This window comes from Bathycoccus prasinos (assembly GCF_002220235.1).
Source record: "Bathycoccus prasinos genomic : Chromosome_12".
In the NCBI taxonomy this organism is placed as follows: domain Eukaryota; kingdom Viridiplantae; phylum Chlorophyta; class Mamiellophyceae; order Mamiellales; family Bathycoccaceae; genus Bathycoccus; species Bathycoccus prasinos.
This window is the reverse complement of record NC_023997.1, coordinates 172,838-189,229: the sequence shown is the minus strand read 5'-3', so window position 1 is coordinate 189,229 and position 16,392 is coordinate 172,838. Positions and strand designations below refer to the sequence as shown.

The 16,392-nt window shown below is 48.6% G+C and overlaps 8 protein-coding genes across 8 annotated transcripts; 3 read left to right on the top strand and 5 right to left on the bottom strand.

The window, feature by feature from the left end:
• Positions 1-336: 336 nt before the first annotated feature.
• Positions 337-2,515, bottom strand: Bathy12g00990 (lysyl-tRNA synthetase; the record flags this gene model as incomplete). The annotated part of the gene is made up of 2 exons (XM_007509822.1): positions 337-1,980; positions 2,222-2,515. 2 exons carry the CDS (start codon positions 2,513-2,515, stop codon positions 337-339), a joined length of 1,938 nt encoding a protein of 645 aa, XP_007509884.1.
• A 330-nt stretch (positions 2,516-2,845) lies between these two features.
• On the bottom strand, positions 2,846-4,711 carry Bathy12g00980 (predicted protein; the record flags this gene model as incomplete). Its single annotated transcript, XM_007509782.1, has 1 exon — positions 2,846-4,711. The coding sequence occupies one exon, from the start codon at positions 4,709-4,711 to the stop codon at positions 2,846-2,848; it is 1,866 nt and encodes a 621-aa protein (XP_007509844.1).
• A 256-nt stretch (positions 4,712-4,967) lies between these two features.
• On the top strand, positions 4,968-5,795 carry Bathy12g00970 (predicted protein; the record flags this gene model as incomplete). Its single annotated transcript, XM_007509632.1, has 1 exon — positions 4,968-5,795. One exon carries the CDS (start codon positions 4,968-4,970, stop codon positions 5,793-5,795), a length of 828 nt encoding a protein of 275 aa, XP_007509694.1.
• A 131-nt stretch (positions 5,796-5,926) lies between these two features.
• On the top strand, positions 5,927-7,620 carry Bathy12g00960 (type 2 lactosamine alpha-2,3-sialyltransferase; the record flags this gene model as incomplete). Its single annotated transcript, XM_007509978.1, has 2 exons — positions 5,927-7,500; positions 7,560-7,620. 2 exons carry the CDS (start codon positions 5,927-5,929, stop codon positions 7,618-7,620), a joined length of 1,635 nt encoding a protein of 544 aa, XP_007510040.1.
• A 60-nt stretch (positions 7,621-7,680) lies between these two features.
• Positions 7,681-10,023, bottom strand: Bathy12g00950 (predicted protein; the record flags this gene model as incomplete). Its single annotated transcript, XM_007509800.1, has 1 exon — positions 7,681-10,023. One exon carries the CDS (start codon positions 10,021-10,023, stop codon positions 7,681-7,683), a length of 2,343 nt encoding a protein of 780 aa, XP_007509862.1.
• Positions 10,024-10,161: 138 nt separating this feature from the next.
• On the bottom strand, positions 10,162-11,445 carry Bathy12g00940 (predicted protein; the record flags this gene model as incomplete). Its single annotated transcript, XM_007509734.1, has 1 exon — positions 10,162-11,445. The coding sequence occupies one exon, from the start codon at positions 11,443-11,445 to the stop codon at positions 10,162-10,164; it is 1,284 nt and encodes a 427-aa protein (XP_007509796.1).
• A 150-nt stretch (positions 11,446-11,595) lies between these two features.
• Positions 11,596-12,735, bottom strand: Bathy12g00930 (N-acetyl-gamma-glutamyl-phosphate reductase; the record flags this gene model as incomplete). The annotated part of the gene is made up of 1 exon (XM_007509663.1): positions 11,596-12,735. The coding sequence occupies one exon, from the start codon at positions 12,733-12,735 to the stop codon at positions 11,596-11,598; it is 1,140 nt and encodes a 379-aa protein (XP_007509725.1).
• Positions 12,736-13,519: 784 nt separating this feature from the next.
• Positions 13,520-16,306, top strand: Bathy12g00920 (predicted protein; the record flags this gene model as incomplete). Its single annotated transcript, XM_007509956.1, has 1 exon — positions 13,520-16,306. One exon carries the CDS (start codon positions 13,520-13,522, stop codon positions 16,304-16,306), a length of 2,787 nt encoding a protein of 928 aa, XP_007510018.1.
• Between the last annotated feature and the right edge of the window lie 86 nt (positions 16,307-16,392).

Below are 16,392 nucleotides of genomic sequence, written 5' to 3'. Positions count from 1 at the left end.
AGAAGATAAGATACTTGGTATATGTGAATATGATTATTTTGCTATGGTATTTTTATAATAGTTGTACTTTTTACTTTGGAGCGGTGTACATCGTATCAGTCCAATCTTTAGTCTCGAGAACACCAGCGGCTCTACCGTGCGCACCCGTAGCCCACTCGTCTGAAGTCGGTTCGTCGTGCGTCAACGGCTTTCCGTGCTCTTTCTTCTCGTGTTTAGCAGCAGTAGGAGCCGTCTTTTCCTTATTATCTGAGAGACGTAATATGGTGAGCGTTCTTCTTCTCAACAACCAAAACAACAAGAACAAGAACAAGAACAAACGAACAAACCGAAAAAATTTTACGCACCGTCTCCTTTAACAGATAATTTCTTCATGTCGTCCGCGACTTGTTGACCTGTGGCGTCTGGTTTCATCATCGGAAACAACAAAACTTCCTTGATGGTGTTGTGGTCGGCGAGCATCATCGTCAATCGATCGATGCCCAATCCCCAACCGCCCGTCGGCGGCAAACCGTACTCCAAACTCGTCACAAACATTTCGTCGATAAGCATCGCCTCGTCATCACCGGACGATTTGGCTTTCGCTTGTTCCGCAAATCGGTCTCTTTGATCGATCGGGTCGTTCAACTCCGTGTACGCGTTGCACAACTCTCTCTTGTTCACGAAAAGTTCGAAGCGTTCCGTCATGCCCGGGAGAGATCTGTGGTATTTCGCCAACGGCGACATGATTTGCGGGTGATCGCAAATAAAGCCCGGGTTCACCAATTGCTCCTCCAAATAATCACCGACGAGTTTATCGAGCATGCGTGCCGTGGTATGCGGCAACGGCAAGTCCGTGATGTCCAAATCTTTCAAAGTTTTTTTCAAGAAATCTTCGCACTCTTGAGAGCCAAAGCCTTCCTCCGGGAACTTGATGTTCAAAGCTTCCTCCAAACCAGAAACCATCGAAATGCGTCTAAACGGTGGCGTAAAATCGATCGTCACCGGTTCCTCTTCCGGTCCGTTCGCGTGGTATTGAATGACATAGGATCCTGTCAAGTCCTTAACCATTCCACTAATGATTTCTTCCGTCATCCTCATCAAATCGTCGTAATCAGCGTACGCTTGGTAAAATTCGCAGGTCGTAAATTCCGGGTTGTGCGTCATGTCAATGCCTTCGTTTCTGAATTGACGACCGATTTCATACACGCGCTCCATACCACCGACGACTAATTCTTTTAAGTACAATTCCGGAGCGATGCGCATAAACAACGTCATGTTCAAATCGTTGTGGTGCGTAATAAACGGCTTCGCCGTGGCGCCGCCGGCGATCATGTTCATCATCGGCGTTTCCACTTCAACAAAATCTCTGTCGTCCAAGTACTTTCTCACGTAGCGAATGATATTAGATCGCATGATGAACGTATCGCGAACGTTGTTGTTCATGATTAAATCCAAAAAGCGCATGCGGTATCTCGTCTCTTGATCCTTCAACCCGGAACCTTCCGTTCTTGGAAGCATGTGCAAGCACGGCGTCAAAATTTGCGTAAACGACGGAAACAACGATAACTGCCCTTTTCTCGTCTTCCCTGGTTTTCCTCTCACCCCGACAATATCACCTCTTCTCGTTCTCTCGTGCGTCGCCTTAAAGTCTTCCAAACTTTCCGCCGCTTGCGCCTCCGCAGTCACTTGCACCTTCAATCCTTCCGCGCACAAATCGTAAAAGATCAACGAGTTCCCGCTCGCTCTCTTGTTCATAATTCTCCCGGCCAAACTGACTTCTTCGTCCAACTGTTCGCCATCCTTCGTGGCAGATTCGTATTTCGCGATGAAGTCTTTCAATTGCAAAGAGACGTGAAACTTGTGCGGGTACGGATGCCCGCCCGCTTTCTTCTGCGCGAGGACTTGCTTGATTCTATTCTCCGTGTATTGCGTCGGGTCTAAATCAGCCTCGGAATCTTCCGCGGATTTCGTCTTCGTCGGTTGATTCTTTTCTTTCTCCGCCTGTGTGAATAAGAGAGAGAAAAATGATGTTCATTTTATTCTAAGTCAGTACTTCTTCTTTCCAACAACAACAACCATATGGCGCAAAACAGAGAAAACAAAAGAAGTTTTTATAAATCGGTCGCAGCAAGGAGGACAAAAAAGAGGAGAGCGTTTTTTGAAAAAAAAACAAAGAAGGGCTTCAACGCTCTCATCTTTGAATTTGATGAAAGAGCTCTCAAAAGCTTCTCAGTAATCGCACCTTGGCGGCAGCTTTTGCGGCTTTTTCTTCGTCCGCTTTTTGTCTCTTGAGCATTTTTTTGTACTCGCTAAAGTTTTGTGTGTGTTTTTGTATGCGAGAGAGAAGAAGAAGGTGAGTATTCCTAAAACGGATGTGTAAAAATCCAAAGCGGTGATGATGATGATGATGATGATGATGACGATGATGATGACAACGACAACAAGAAACGCAATATACGTACCTCTTGGAGAGCTTTTGCCCGGGAAACTCCGGGTACTCCTTGAGTTCAGGCGCTGGTGCGGCTGCGTCAGCCATTATTACGAATTAATAATAGATAGTATTATATTAAGACAAAACGTGTGCGTGTTGTGAAGAAGAGGAAGGAACTGTTCTTTTTCTCTTTTTGCTGCGTAAAATGAGACAAAACTGATGACTGTAAGCAGTCCAACACGTACAAGCTCTTTCTCAGCGGGAGCAGCAGCAGCAGCTTTAGGGAGGAGATAAAGTAAAAGTAAGATACCTGGAAGAGGACGCTATTATTATTATTATTATTATTATTATTATCTCTTTAATAAAGTTACATCGGGTGGCTAGAGCACTACGGAGGAGTGCGTTATAATAATAATAATATAATCAATGAGTATCTCAACGCACGGGTTCGAAGATCTCCTTGTCCGGGATGTTGTTCTCCTTGGACGCGTCTTCGTCTTCGTCGTCTTCGTATTCTTTGAAATCGGGTTGCCCAGTACTCGTCAACATTCTGTGCCACATCCTTCCTTTCGGGTCGACCAATCGCTCTTTCTCGATAATCATCGGGATGGGAAGGTATACGCAGTGCGTGTTTACGTAACCGATGGTGATTCCGGTAAAGCCGGCAAACGCGCCGTGGACTGCGTTTTGACCCAAGACGTTACACATGATCGCATCGTGCGCGTTGGCGACGCAACCGCGAACCATGTACGTTGGATCGATATATTTTACGTCGCATTTCGTTTCTTTTTTGATTTCTTTGCACAACCACGGTCCAATATCACCAAGGAGAGGGTTTCCGCCTGCGTCCGTGCCCGAGACTTTTACGAACTCTTGCCCGGCGCCTTCCGCGATGACGAGGACGCAGTGGCCTTGCTCGTCTAAAAGATCCTTCACGTGCTCGATGACGCCGTTTTCTCCGTGGACGTCAAAGTCCACCTCTGGAATCAAACAAATATCTACATCACCGGAGGCTAAAGTGGCGTACATGGAAATAAATCCAGATTGTCTGCCCATGAGTTTCACGACGCCAACCCCTCTCAGCGCAGATTGCGCTTCAATCGTAGCCGCTTGAATAGCTTTTTGCGCCTCTTCAACCGCGGTATCGAAACCGAAGGTTTTATCCAAAAGTAAAATATCATTATCGATCGTTTTCGGGACGCCAACGACGGAGACTAAACTTCCTCTTCTCGCGCATTCGGCGGAGATGGCATTCGCGCCGGCGTGGGACCCGTTTCCGCCGATAACAAACAGCATGTTGATCCCTTGTCTTAAAATGCTGTCGACAATCTTATCGACGTCACCACCGCCTCGAGCTGATCCTAAGATACTCCCGCCTTGCTTGTGCGCTTTCCTCACCGCTTTCTTCGATAATTCTATGTTCTCAAAACCTTCCTCCCAAAACCCGCTGAACCCATATCGAATGCCTGAAATCTTTGACACCCCGTAGCCTTCCTCTAAAGTCCCGACGATGGATCGAATGACGTCGTTAATCCCCGGACACAACCCACCGCACGTGACAATCGCCGCGTGCACTTCCTCCGGGGCAAAATACACCTTCTCTCTCGGCCCGGCCCGAACCACCCACTGCGGCGTAAACGTACAACTCGACGTGTTCTCGTACGAAGACGAAGAAGAAGACATTCCTTCGTCCGCTTCCGTCGGCAATTCGCACGTGGAATCCGGCGACAACGACGTCGCGAACGCCAACGAGTGTAAAACCACCCGATCTCCCGGGTCAACGAAGAATTTCACGTTCGATTTCTTATCGCTGCGAAAATACCTTCTCGTCGTCGTTTTATTGTGCCTCGGCAAACACGTCTTCGAATGTGGCGCGCAGAAGGAAGTTTGCAACGGTTTCAAAGGTTTCTCGCCTTTGTATATGTTCATCAGGTGAGGGATTGGAACATCGTTCGGTCCTCCCACTTCCCACTCGTACTGTTCTTCTTCTTCTGTTTCGTAGTCATCATCTTCATCTTCGTTATCTTTCGACGACTGAGCAGCGCGAACAACCACATCTTGTCCTTCTCCTCCTCGAGAGCTTCTTTGTCTTCTTCTTCTTCTTCTTCCCGAAGATGATGATGACGATGAAAATGATTTGAAAGAAGCGCTCTTGGAAAACGACTTTTGCGTCGAAGAAGAAGTCTTACCAAAAAACGATTTAGAAGAACGCAACAGAGAGGACGACGACAAGGACGACGACGAGGAGGAAACAGAGGAGGAGGAAGAACACGTCGTCGTCGTTGGTTTCATCATCATCATCGCGTTCACGAGAAGGCACACAAAGTGTTGTATGTGTACGTGTTTAGTATTGTGCGGAAATTCTGACGTGAGAATATTCAAAAACCTGCCCAATGCTCGAAAGACTCCGGACAAATTTCCCAGTGTGATGGTATTAAAAATGCAAGATGAACAACGCGAGGAGTGTTCGTGTTCGTAGTATTAATACTACGAACAGCGCACAACAACAACAACAAAAGAAAAGAGGAGGACGACGACGACACAGTTTTCGACGGCGATGTTTCTGTTCTCATCGCAGCAGAAAAGCGTGAGCAGCAATTGCTGTTGGTGTTCTTTTTCTTCTTTCGATGATAAAAAATTAACGACTTTGAACAACAGTTTTTGCCAACGAGGACGACGAGGACGACGAGGAAGAGCATCAGAGGCGACAAAAACGAGCAGAAGTAATCATCGAAGAGCGGTGACTGTTTCGTCGTCGTCGTCGGAGTCGCCATCATCGTACGTCACGAAAGAAGAGCTGGATGAAATCGCCCGACTTAAAGGGTTACAGTTATCCACGGAAACGGTTGGACCGTTTTTCAAGATAACCGCGAGGAGGAAAATCGAAGATAAAAGAATAGAAGTCGTCAACGCGGACGGGGAAGTTTTGGAAAAGGAGAGCGAAGACATGTCCGTCATAGCCACGCACGACGGTTTCATAGCCCCGTTTCCGTTTCGAATCTTACATTTGGATACCATGCGGGTGTATAATTCGCGAATAAACTCGCAGTGTACCGAGGAAGAGAGAAAAATGTTAAAGTCGACGTTCGGCGTGAGCATCTTGCTCGGGTGCGAAAGCTTACGGTTAGGTAGAGATGCAGGGTGCACGAAAGCTGAGTTGTTATCCATCGACGACGGGAACGAATACGCGCCAAAGTTGGTGAAATATTACGAACGCTTAGGATTTAAAATCGTTCGAAAAGTAGGCGACGGGTTAAACACGGATTTGACCGATATGCTCGTCTGGGGCGGGAAAGGCACGCGGATGAACGGCGACGTAAACGAGCTCCTGGAGAAATGGTCCAACGTTTTGCGTAAAACGTCGAAGAGAAATGAAGAGAAATGATACAACAGATAAGTAGTTATACTAATAGGAATGATTATTGCGTATAATAGCAGAGAGAACATTTTCAGTTCGAGCATTCAATCGAATCCATCACAAATCCACGCGCACGCAAAAAAGACACGAGTTCAACGATGCGTTCGCGCGTCGCGGAGCATCGCCCCGTCGCCGAAGACCTCGAGTCCGCAAATTCGACTTTTGGGCCAAAAAGGGTTGACTACGAGAAAAACCCACCCGCGAAAGGGAAAGCGATGACACGCACTAAAAGAAGAGACAAAATCCTTTTCGTCGTGCTCCTCGTGCTGTGCTTCGCGTGTTACTGGAACCAACCACCACTTTCGGCCGGGATTCTTACACCGAACGAGAGTTACTTGAAACAGTTCAAACGAGACTCTGATGGGAGAATTTCAAACCTATCCGACGTTCGAGAGTTTCGAGAGAAGGAAGTTGAGAAAGAGAAGAAGATGTCCCCGAACGCAGTGCGAGTGAAATATTCAGGAGGTGAAGACGCTGACGATGCGAAGAAGACGCCGGCGAGTACGAGCACAAAAAGTCACGCGACGACGACGAGAAACTCGGGGAAATCTCACCATCACCCTCAGGAGCAACACCACGCGCACTCGTTCATACCGGTGAAGCCGCACGTCGGCGCGTGGACGAAAGATGCACATTTGAAAGCGTTCGAAGATTTCATGGTGCCGAGTCGCGTGGAAGTTTTAGTGCAATCGAATAAAGGAGGCGGTGAAGAGGAAGACGAGGAAGACGACGAGGAGAAGGAGAAGGAGGAGGAGATTGAAAGAGAAGAAGAGGAAGGAGAAGAAGAAGAGGGAGGAGTAGCAATAGCAGGAGATGCAGGAGGAGGAGAAAAAGAAGAAGAAGAAGAGCACGGCGGAGAGGAGGAAGAGCGCGCGGACGGAGGCGAAGAAAAGCGGGTCGCCGCGCACGCGTTCTGCGCGCCGACGGGAAAGTCTAAAGCAGCCGCAGAGGATATTAAATCCCAAAAGTTGGCTTTTAAAGATATAACGGATTTGAAGGATCTCATGGACGGGATACAAGTGCCAAAAAACGGACTTTGGAAAGCCGCGAGAGCGCCGCAACTCATGGTGCACACGCTTCCGTACGCGGAGAAGGCGTTTGGAAAGGATTTGGCTGAAAATTTAGAAGCGGACGGGTGCATACCGGAGATGGATTTTACGAGGCGCGGTAAAACTTGCGCTGTCGTCGGTAACGGTGGAGTCAACATGCGGGATCAAAACCAAGGCTACGGGATTGATGGTGCGGACATTGTAATTCGATTCAACGACGGGCCGACGAGTGGATTTGAGAAATACGTCGGACGCAAAACCACGTTTAGATTAATCAATAACCAATGGTCGAGACACGTGGCAGATAAAGGACCGAAAGGACCGTGGGCTGAAAGCGAAGCGTTGCTGTTGTTTGGAAGCGGCGCGAAACGCTCGTTTCGAAACGTCTGTAAAAAGTCGACGTCGCCGATTTTGTACATGGATCCGACGTTAAGTCTTCGCGCTCGAGAATTGTATCGCAGAGTGTACGCTCGATTGTCCGGTGCAAATCTTGTCAACGCAGAAGGACGAAACGCCCCACCGAGTGGTATCGAAGGATTACTCTTAGCGTTTGCTGTGTGCGATAGCGTGAGAGTATACGGATTTCATACGGATATTCCGCATCACGCGGTGCATACGGTTCCGTACCATTACCACGATAAAGTCACCGGCGCGGACGACGCGCACTCGTTCAATTATCAAGGCATGTTCTTACAGACTTTGGAGAAAATGGACGTTGGAATGACGATATGTTCGAGGTATAAACACCAAGATTCCCCGAGAGAGTGTACGAGTTAGAAATTTAGAAGATAGAGATTTAATCATTATTTAGCTTTCGCGGCTGCTCGATCTCTCGCTTTCTGATACTTCTTCCCTTGGCCACCTTTCGATTGTTTCACGTGCTTAGGTTTTTTCTTCTCCTTCATCCATAAATCGTCGCCGTTTCGGTAAAAGTCTTCTTTTCTCTGCTGTTGCTTTCCGGAAGACGAAGGATGCGCTAAAAAGTTATTCTCGTCTTTCTCGCCTTCTTTGATTCTGACTTTCCCGGCTTGGTTGGGGTTCTCGTCCCATCCGAGCTCAAATTCAAACTCCTCTTCGGAAATTTTGCCCTTCTTCCACTTTTTCAGAGCTCTGTAATCGTCGTCTAGTTCGTCTAATTCCTCTCGCGTTTCGATTTGACGACGTTTGTGCGCGGTGAGCTTCTTTTCTGGTTTATTCTCTTTTTTCCTTTCGTTATTTCCGCGACTCTCCTTCTTCCTTCGAGCGTCGTCGTCGTCTTCTTCCTCTCCTCGCGCTTCCTTCTCCTCGCGATCTTTTTCGAGCTGTATTTTGCGCTGTTTTTCTCTCTGAAGATCCAAGTACGGAATCTCTTCGATGTTGACATCGACGCACTCTTCGAATCCTTCGAGCGTATTCTTCGCCGCTTTGCGAATTTCCTTCATCTTCGGTAAACGCAAAAGTCCCATGGCGTTTGCTAATTTTGCCAAGTGTAGCTCTTTCAAGCGAAAGATAAATCGACAGTGGTGTTCTTTATACCCTCGAACGTACGATACGAAAGCTCTGACGCCTTTTTCCATCGCTTCGCGATCGCGTTTAGAGAGCGCTCGAAGCGTGTCGTACACTTCTCTCGCGCCGTTTGCGTCTTCTTCTACGACTGCATCCAAATCCTCTTCTTCTTCTTCTTCTTCGCCATCGCCGTTATCGCCATCCGCGAATCTGCAATTACCATCTCTGCGTAAATGAACGCCTCTAATTTTCAAGAATGCTACGTATGAGCTTTCCTCTTTCGTCAATAACGCCAAGGCGCTACCTTTTGCGCCCATTCGAGCGGTTCTTCCAACTCTGTGAGTAAACGCGGACGGATCTTGCGGCATATCAAACTGGACGATCCAATCGACGCCGGGAATATCTAAACCTCTCGCGGCAACGTCTGTTGTGAGCAAAATGGATGATTCAACGCCGTTTTCTTCATCGTTCTCTTTATTCTCCGCGAAATTCTCTAAAGTTTGCTCTCGCTGCGCCTGCTTCATTTTGCCGTGTAAAGCGAAAATTTCTATTCTACTGTCGTTGCCATTTTTCGTCGTTTTCTTCTTCTTATTGCTACTACTATTGTTATTATTATTATTCTTTTTACTACCACTACCGACATCTAAAAGCGCATCCAAAGCTTTCTGATAGTAATCCACGCACGCGCACGTGAGGAAATACACAATGATCTTCCTCCCTTTCTTCGCCTTTAAAAATTCCGCTAATCGGAAAATCTTGGCGTCGACGGTTTCGCAAATTCTATACGACAATTCCAACTGCATCGGCAATTTACTCCCCGCACCAGCTCCTATCGCTCCTTTCTTCTTATCTGTTTTATTTTCCTTTCCTCCACCCGCTGCTGCTGCCGCCGCTGCCGCGTTTGAATCTCTCACCGTCACCCGGACTGGATTCCGCAACCCGGCTCTCGCCAACTCCTCCAACTCCTCCGTCTGCGTCGCCGAAAACAACCCAGTTCTTCTCTGTTTCGGCAACATCCCAATAATCGAGTTCAGAGTTTTCGCGAAGCCCATACCTAAAACTCTGTCTGCCTCGTCCAACACCAATAACTCGCACCTCTTCGCGTCTAAATCTCTCGCTTTCGTCAACACGTCCAACATCCGCCCGGGCGTGCCGATTAAACACAGCGACCCTCGTTCGCTGAACCGTTTGAGATCGTCCGCGACAGTTTGTGCGCCTCCACCGACTAACAGCATTGGTTTAACGTCCGGATTAAATTTCGAGTGTTCTTTGCTTTCCTCGTCCTCTTCGTCCGCTATTGCCCTTAAACTCTCTAAAAACGGCTCCGCCACGTCTCGAATTTGCCTCGCCAGCTCTCTCGTCGGCGATACGATCACCGCCCCGATTGAGTGTTTCTTAAACTTGCTCTCCTTGTTCGCCTTCCACAATATCTCAATCATCGGTAACACGAACGCGAGCGTTTTCCCCGATCCCGTGCACGCTTCCACGCTCACGTCTTTGTTTTTCCCGAGTAAACCAATGACGGCGGCTTGCACCGGAGTGGAATTTACGAACGCGAGAGATTTGAGAATAGATAAGGTTTGTGCCCGCAGAGGAGGTTCTAATTCTTCGAACGGCGGGCCTTCGGCGACTGACCGAGAAGAAAGAGGAGGAGGCGCCATTTTTTTCGTCTAATTCCGCTTCCTCTCTTAAACGCGCGCGTTAAATAAATGAGCGTACTGTGTCTTAAATTTTGGCGTTTCGTTCGTGTCAGGGGCTGCTATAAATAAATATTTAGCGTCGTCATCTTAATCATCATCTCACTCGCTCGCTGCGGACGCCGGTGCGGCAGCGTGCGGCTTACTGGTCCTTTGCGCTGCCTGCGGAGCCCCTCCTTCGGAGACTCTCTCTCCGCGTTGTTGTTGTTGTTGCACCCGTTTGGCAATATGGTGGGAATATCGATGATGGACCCCCACGTTTCCGCTGTGATGATGACGGTGATGATGATGGTGACTACTACTGCTGCTATTTCTGCTACCGGTGGTCTTCTCCACTTCCTTCTGCTTCTCGACGCCTAAGAATTCTTTTTTCGCGTTGGCCAATCTTTGTCTTCGGTCTCTTTCTTTCTCCGCGGCGGTTAAAATCAAAGCTAAGCTCGTCGCCAAAGATTCAATAACGCACGCGTTTCGACCGCTAATTTCACCGAGTCTCCACGCGGTGAATAACGCTAAAGTTAACAACGTCGCTCGTAAAATCCACGTCGCGTGGTGCGCACCTGGAATAGACCCAACCCATCTTCGAAACGATCTCGACCGTAAACGCAAGTACGTCGCGGCGACGCCTCGGGAAAGTACATCCCCTAAAGTCAACGTTTGCGGTAATATAGACAATCCAGTAAACGCTATGAACCCCCACACGCCTCCTTTCCTCCACGCGCACACGCCCATCCACGTAATCGCGTCCATGTTCGCCGGCGCTCTCGGCCCACCTCTCGATAAAGACGAATTCACCCCGAGCATGTCGTACGTCTCCGGCGCTCGGCAAAACGCGTACGCCGCGCAGAGCAACATCGATATCGACGTAAAGTTATGAATCTCTTTTTTGATGGGCAGTTCCATCAGCACTGGACTCTTCAACGGTTTAAACGTGAGTAAAAACATATGCAACGTCACCGCAGCCATGCCGTTGTATAATAATCTTCCGTGTCGACCGAATATTGTTCGTAATCGTTTCGGCGTTAAGAGCGAGTGCGGCAAGACAAACACCAAAGCAGTGGGCACGTTTTCCTTGAAAAACTCCCAAATTTTCCCCTCTGGACAACTCCTGTTACTCGGGTACCCTTTCGCCGCAATCAGTGGTTGCAACCAGGGAACTCGGTATCCTAAGTGCGATATCCACGCGACCGTGGAGATGAGAACCCAGATGGTGTACGACGCGCACGCGTACGCAATGAAGACGTCTTTTCTTTTGACTTGTCCGGCACCCCTAACTGTCGTATCGTCTTGAGAGTGATGATGATGACTTTTACGATGACGACGACGACGTCGAGGATGATGATGCGTATCACCACGCGTTGTTCTCATCGTCGTCGTCGCCGTGGTCATGAGGATGATGCTGGTGTCTGAAAGCAAAACTATTAAAAGGAGGAGGAAGAGGAGAGAGAGAGAGAGGAGAGAGAGAGGAGAGAGTGAGGCAGAAATACATTACACAGAAGCTCTAAAAATAGCCGATTGAAAACCTTTTTTTTAAAGTTATTATAAACCAACTGTTTCGTCTAAGCCTAAGCTCAAGTTTAAGTTTTGCACGGCGGCTCCGCTGGCACCTTTACCCAAGTTATCCAAGCGAGCGACGAGCAAACACGTGCCTTTCTCGTCGTTAGCAAACACGGAGAGCTCGAGTTTATTCGTGTCTCGCAAACCGTCCGCGCGTAAAAACGCGCCTCGCTCTAAATCGTCCGTTTGGTTATACTCGCGAACGGAGACGAACGCGGAGTCTTTGTACCATTCTTTCAGACACTCTTGCAATTCCTTGCCGCTTTTAACGTTGGCCATGTTGTCGTAAAAAAGCGGCACGGAAACCAACATGCCTTGCGCGAACGACCCAACCGCCGGTTGGAAAATCGGTTCGTGCTCTAATCCCGCGTATTTTCGCATTTCCGGGATGTGCTTATGATTTAAGTTGAACCCGTACGCGCCGTACGGTTCTGCCTCGGGACTTTCATAAATAGCAATCAGCTGTTTCCCACCACCGGTATATCCACTGACGGCGTTCACGGTCGTTCGCAACCCTTTCGGAATGAACCCGTTTTCCACGAGCGGCTTCGTCAAACCGATAAATCCAGTCGGGTAACATCCGGGATTGGAAATTCTCTTCGCCGTTTTCACTTTCTCCCGTTGCTCTTTCGATAATTCCGGAAACCCGTACGTCCACTCGTCGTTCGTTCTGTACGCGGTGCTCGCGTCGATGATCACCGTGTTTGGATTGGTCACCAAGGCCACCGCTTCCACGGCTGCCGCATCTGGTAAACATAAAATGGCACAATCCGCTTCGTTCAACGCTTCTTCTCTCGCTTTGGCGTCTTTTCTCAAACTATCTGGAAGTTGAATGAGCTCGATATCTCCCGATGCTCGTTTTTCTAAGCGGTCTCTGACTTGTAACCCAGTCGTGCCCGCTTCGCCGTCGATGAAGATGCGTTTCTTTTTTGTCGATGATGCGAAAACGATGAAATTTCCTCCTGAATTACTCCTTTTGCTGCTCCTTTTGCTCAAAGCTTTTCCTCCTCCTCCTCTCAAAACCTTTTTCGTCGCAGTAGTACTACTCGTCGTAGTACTACTCGTCGTCGTAGCACTCGCAGAAATGTTGTTATTCGCGCGACATAATAACAGTATTCTCATGATGATGATGATGATGATGATAGTTCTATATAACAATTTTTTTTGTCGTGTATTGCGACAAAAGGCTCTCGTCTCTCTTCTTTTCTCTCTTTCTCTCTCTCATGGGAGAATCTCTCTTCTTTTTTCACTCTTTTGTCTCTGTCAGGCAAAAATTTATTCCTCGTCCTGTCATCAAAATCCAGCACAACAGCGTTTTGATGAGAATTTTTTTGTTTTTTTTGCAAGCACAAAAAAGGAGCAAAAGAAGAGAAAAAGGACACGAACGCGCACGATCTCATTCTCATCATCATCACTCATCGTCACATTTTTTCATCTCTTCTCGCGTCGTCACACCACCAACACCAACAAAAACACACCGCACTACTATTACACTACCACTCCTTTTACGCGACTTTTTGCGATTTCACACAGGGAGAGAGAGAGAAAGTGTGTGTGTGTGTAAGAGAAAGAGAGAGGAGAAGTTTGAGTGAGAGCGAAAGAAGAGTTTGCTCATTTTACGCGTGTGGATTATAAAAAGCATTTACGCGTTACGCGAGAAGAGAGGAAGTGGGTGCGCGCGTGCTGCTTTTACGAGAAAAGAAGAAGAAGAAGAAGAAGAAGAAGAACAGGAAACGAGGAATAACGACAGAAGGTGGGAGTGAGAATTAGAGAGAGAGAAACAGGGAGTAACAACAGTAGAGAGTAATAATTAAGAATAATAAGCAAAGCAGTAGAGGGCGGCGTGAAAATAGGAAGGAAGTAGAAGAAGAAGACAAAAGTAAATAATATTAACGGGAAAGGAAAAATGGCATCATCGTCGTCGTGGCAACCGGCGCAAGAAGGCGTGCAACAGGTTGGACAACTCTTGCAAGAGTACATCCAACCGAACGCGAACCAACAGTTGATGTACCAAAGACTGCAGGAGTGCTCGAAATTCCCGGATTTCAACTCGTATTTGGCGTTGATTTTGTGTAAAGGAGACGGGACGTACGGGGACGACGTTCGGCAAACCGCCGGTCTTTTGCTGAAGAACAACTTGAAGACAACTTGGCAGTTTTCGGAGGAACCGCACGAGTCGTTCATCAGAGACGCGCTGACTGGGAGCATGACGCACCCGTCGAGAATTGTCAGACGAGTCGTTGGGACGTCGTTGGCGATATGTGTTCGACAGAAAGGGTGGCAATCGGCGCCGCAGTTGTGGCAATTGATTGCGGAAAATTTGGACGCTTCGAAGGACCCGAACGCGTTAGACGGCGCGTTGGACGCGTTGTATAAAATTTGCGAAGAGACGAACGGGTATTTAGAAAGCGACGTGGCCACGGCGAACCAAGTTGGTTTGCCAGAGTGCCCGGCGAGTTTAGTCATTCCGAAAACGTTGCAACTGTTTGGACATCCGGACGGGAAGGTGAGACAATCCGCGATTGCGATTTTGAATATGATTGCGCCGTCCTGGCCGAGGGAAAAACGAGACGTGTTGGACGATTATTTACGAGGTTTGTTCGCGTTAGCGCACGACCCGGACGACGTGGCGAGGAAATACGTCTGTCAAGGTTTAGTGCAATTGCTTCACATCGCGCCGGAAAAAATGACGCCGAATTTAAGAGAGATTATTACTTTCATGTTGGAGAGGCAGACGGATCCGGACCCGGACGTGGCGGTAGAATCGTGCGAGTTTTGGGCGGCGTTCGTTGAGGCAGATTTAGAACCCGAGTCTGTGAACATTTTGAGAGAGTTCACTCCGCACTTAATCCCGGTGTTGTTGACAAACATGGCGTACGAAGAAGACGACGAGGAAGTGTTGCAAGCCGAGGAGGACGAGTTGAACGCAGACAGACCGGATCGAGATCAAGATATCAAACCGACGTTTCGTGCGCAAAAGGATAAATCGTTCGGTGAAGGCGGCAAAGATGGCGACGAGGAATACGACGACGACGACGACGACGATTGGGGGACGTGGAATTTAAGGAAATCTTCGGCGAGCGGTTTAGACACGCTTTCTTTACACTTTGGCGACGAGCTTTTGCAAATCATGTTGCCAGTGGTTGAGCAACGTTTGGCGGATCAGAATTGGAGAATTCGAGAATCTGCGATTTTGGCGTTGGGTGCAGTCGCGGAAGGGTGCACGAACGGTCTCGCGCAGTACCTGCCTCAGCTCGTTGGTTTCCTGTACCCGATGTTGGACGACGCGAGACCTTTGGTGAGATCGACGACGTGTTGGACATTGTCTCGATTTTCTCCGTGGTTATGTCGATCCGCCATGCCTGCTGATCACCCTAACGCCGTTCCAGGAACGACCGCGGAAGCTTCCGCGGCTGGTTTGCAACAGTTACAAACGGTGTTGATGGGAATTTTGAACAAGATTGTCGACAAGAACAAGAAAGTTCAGGCGGGCGCCTGCGGCGCTTTGGCAAACTCTTTACAAGAAGGTCGAGAACTTCTCGCGCCATGGACGGAACAGATTGTCCAAGCGTTGAGTGCGGCGTTAGAGAGGTATCAGAGAAAGAATCAGAGAAACTTATACGACGCTTTACAGACCATGGCGGAGTACATCGGTCCTTCGATTTCCGATCCAAAATACGCCGATCAGTTGCTTCCGAGAATGTTGGAGAAATGGAAAAACGCGCAAGAAGGCGATCCAGAAACTTATCACCTCTTAGAGTGCATCACAGCAGTCGTAGCCGGTACTGGTAGTGGATGCATGAAGTATGCGCCGGATATTTTCGCGGCTGCCTCGCAACTGTGCACGACGGAACTGCAGAAGAAAGAAGCGGTGCGAAGAAATGAGCTTCCTCACGACGCGCACATACACGAGCATCTCCTCGTCGGTTTAGATTTACTTTCCGGGTTAGCTGAAGGTTTAGGTCAACAATGCGAACCGCTGTTGATGAATTCGCATACGCGAGAGATCTTGCTGGCGACGTGTGCGGATGATACGCCCTCGATTAGACGATCGGCGTTTGCGCTTTTAGGGGACGTCTCCAAGGCGTGCCCTCAACACGTCAGTCCATCGTTGAGAGAGTTTCTCGATTTGGCCAAGCAAAACTTGGCTCCGGATATGATTACTGCGGCGACGGTGTCCTGTTGTAACAACGCGTGCTGGGCAGCTGGTGAGTTAGCCATTCGATGCGAGCCGAGCGCGTTGCAACCTCACGCTCGCGCGTTTGCGGAATCTTTGGCGGGAATTCTCGAGATGCGAATGGTCAATCGAAGTTTGGGTGAAAACGCGGCGATTACGCTAGGAAGAATCTCTATGCAGTGCGCGGAAGAGTTGGCGTCGGCTTTGCAGAATATCGCTCCGACGTGGTGCGTTGCGATGCGAAGATTACGAGACGGTGTCGAGAAGGAACACGCGTTCAAAGGTTTGTGCGAGTTGATCAAAGTGAATCCAAACGGAGGCGTGAACTGCTTGAAAGAGATTTGTGAAGCCATCGCGTCTTGGAGACAGTGCAGAAGCCAAGAAGTATCCTCGGCCATGCGCGACGTTTTGCAAGGGTACAAGAATCACATCGGCGCGGAGCAATGGGCGCAACTGGAGAGGAATCATTTAGAGCCGGCGGTGGCGCAAAAACTGAAACAAACGTACGGCGTTTGATAAAAAAAAGAGAGCAAAAGAGAGAGTGGTGTTTGTTGCGAAGAACAAGGCTTTATTGTTGTTGTTGTATATATTTCGCTACTTGA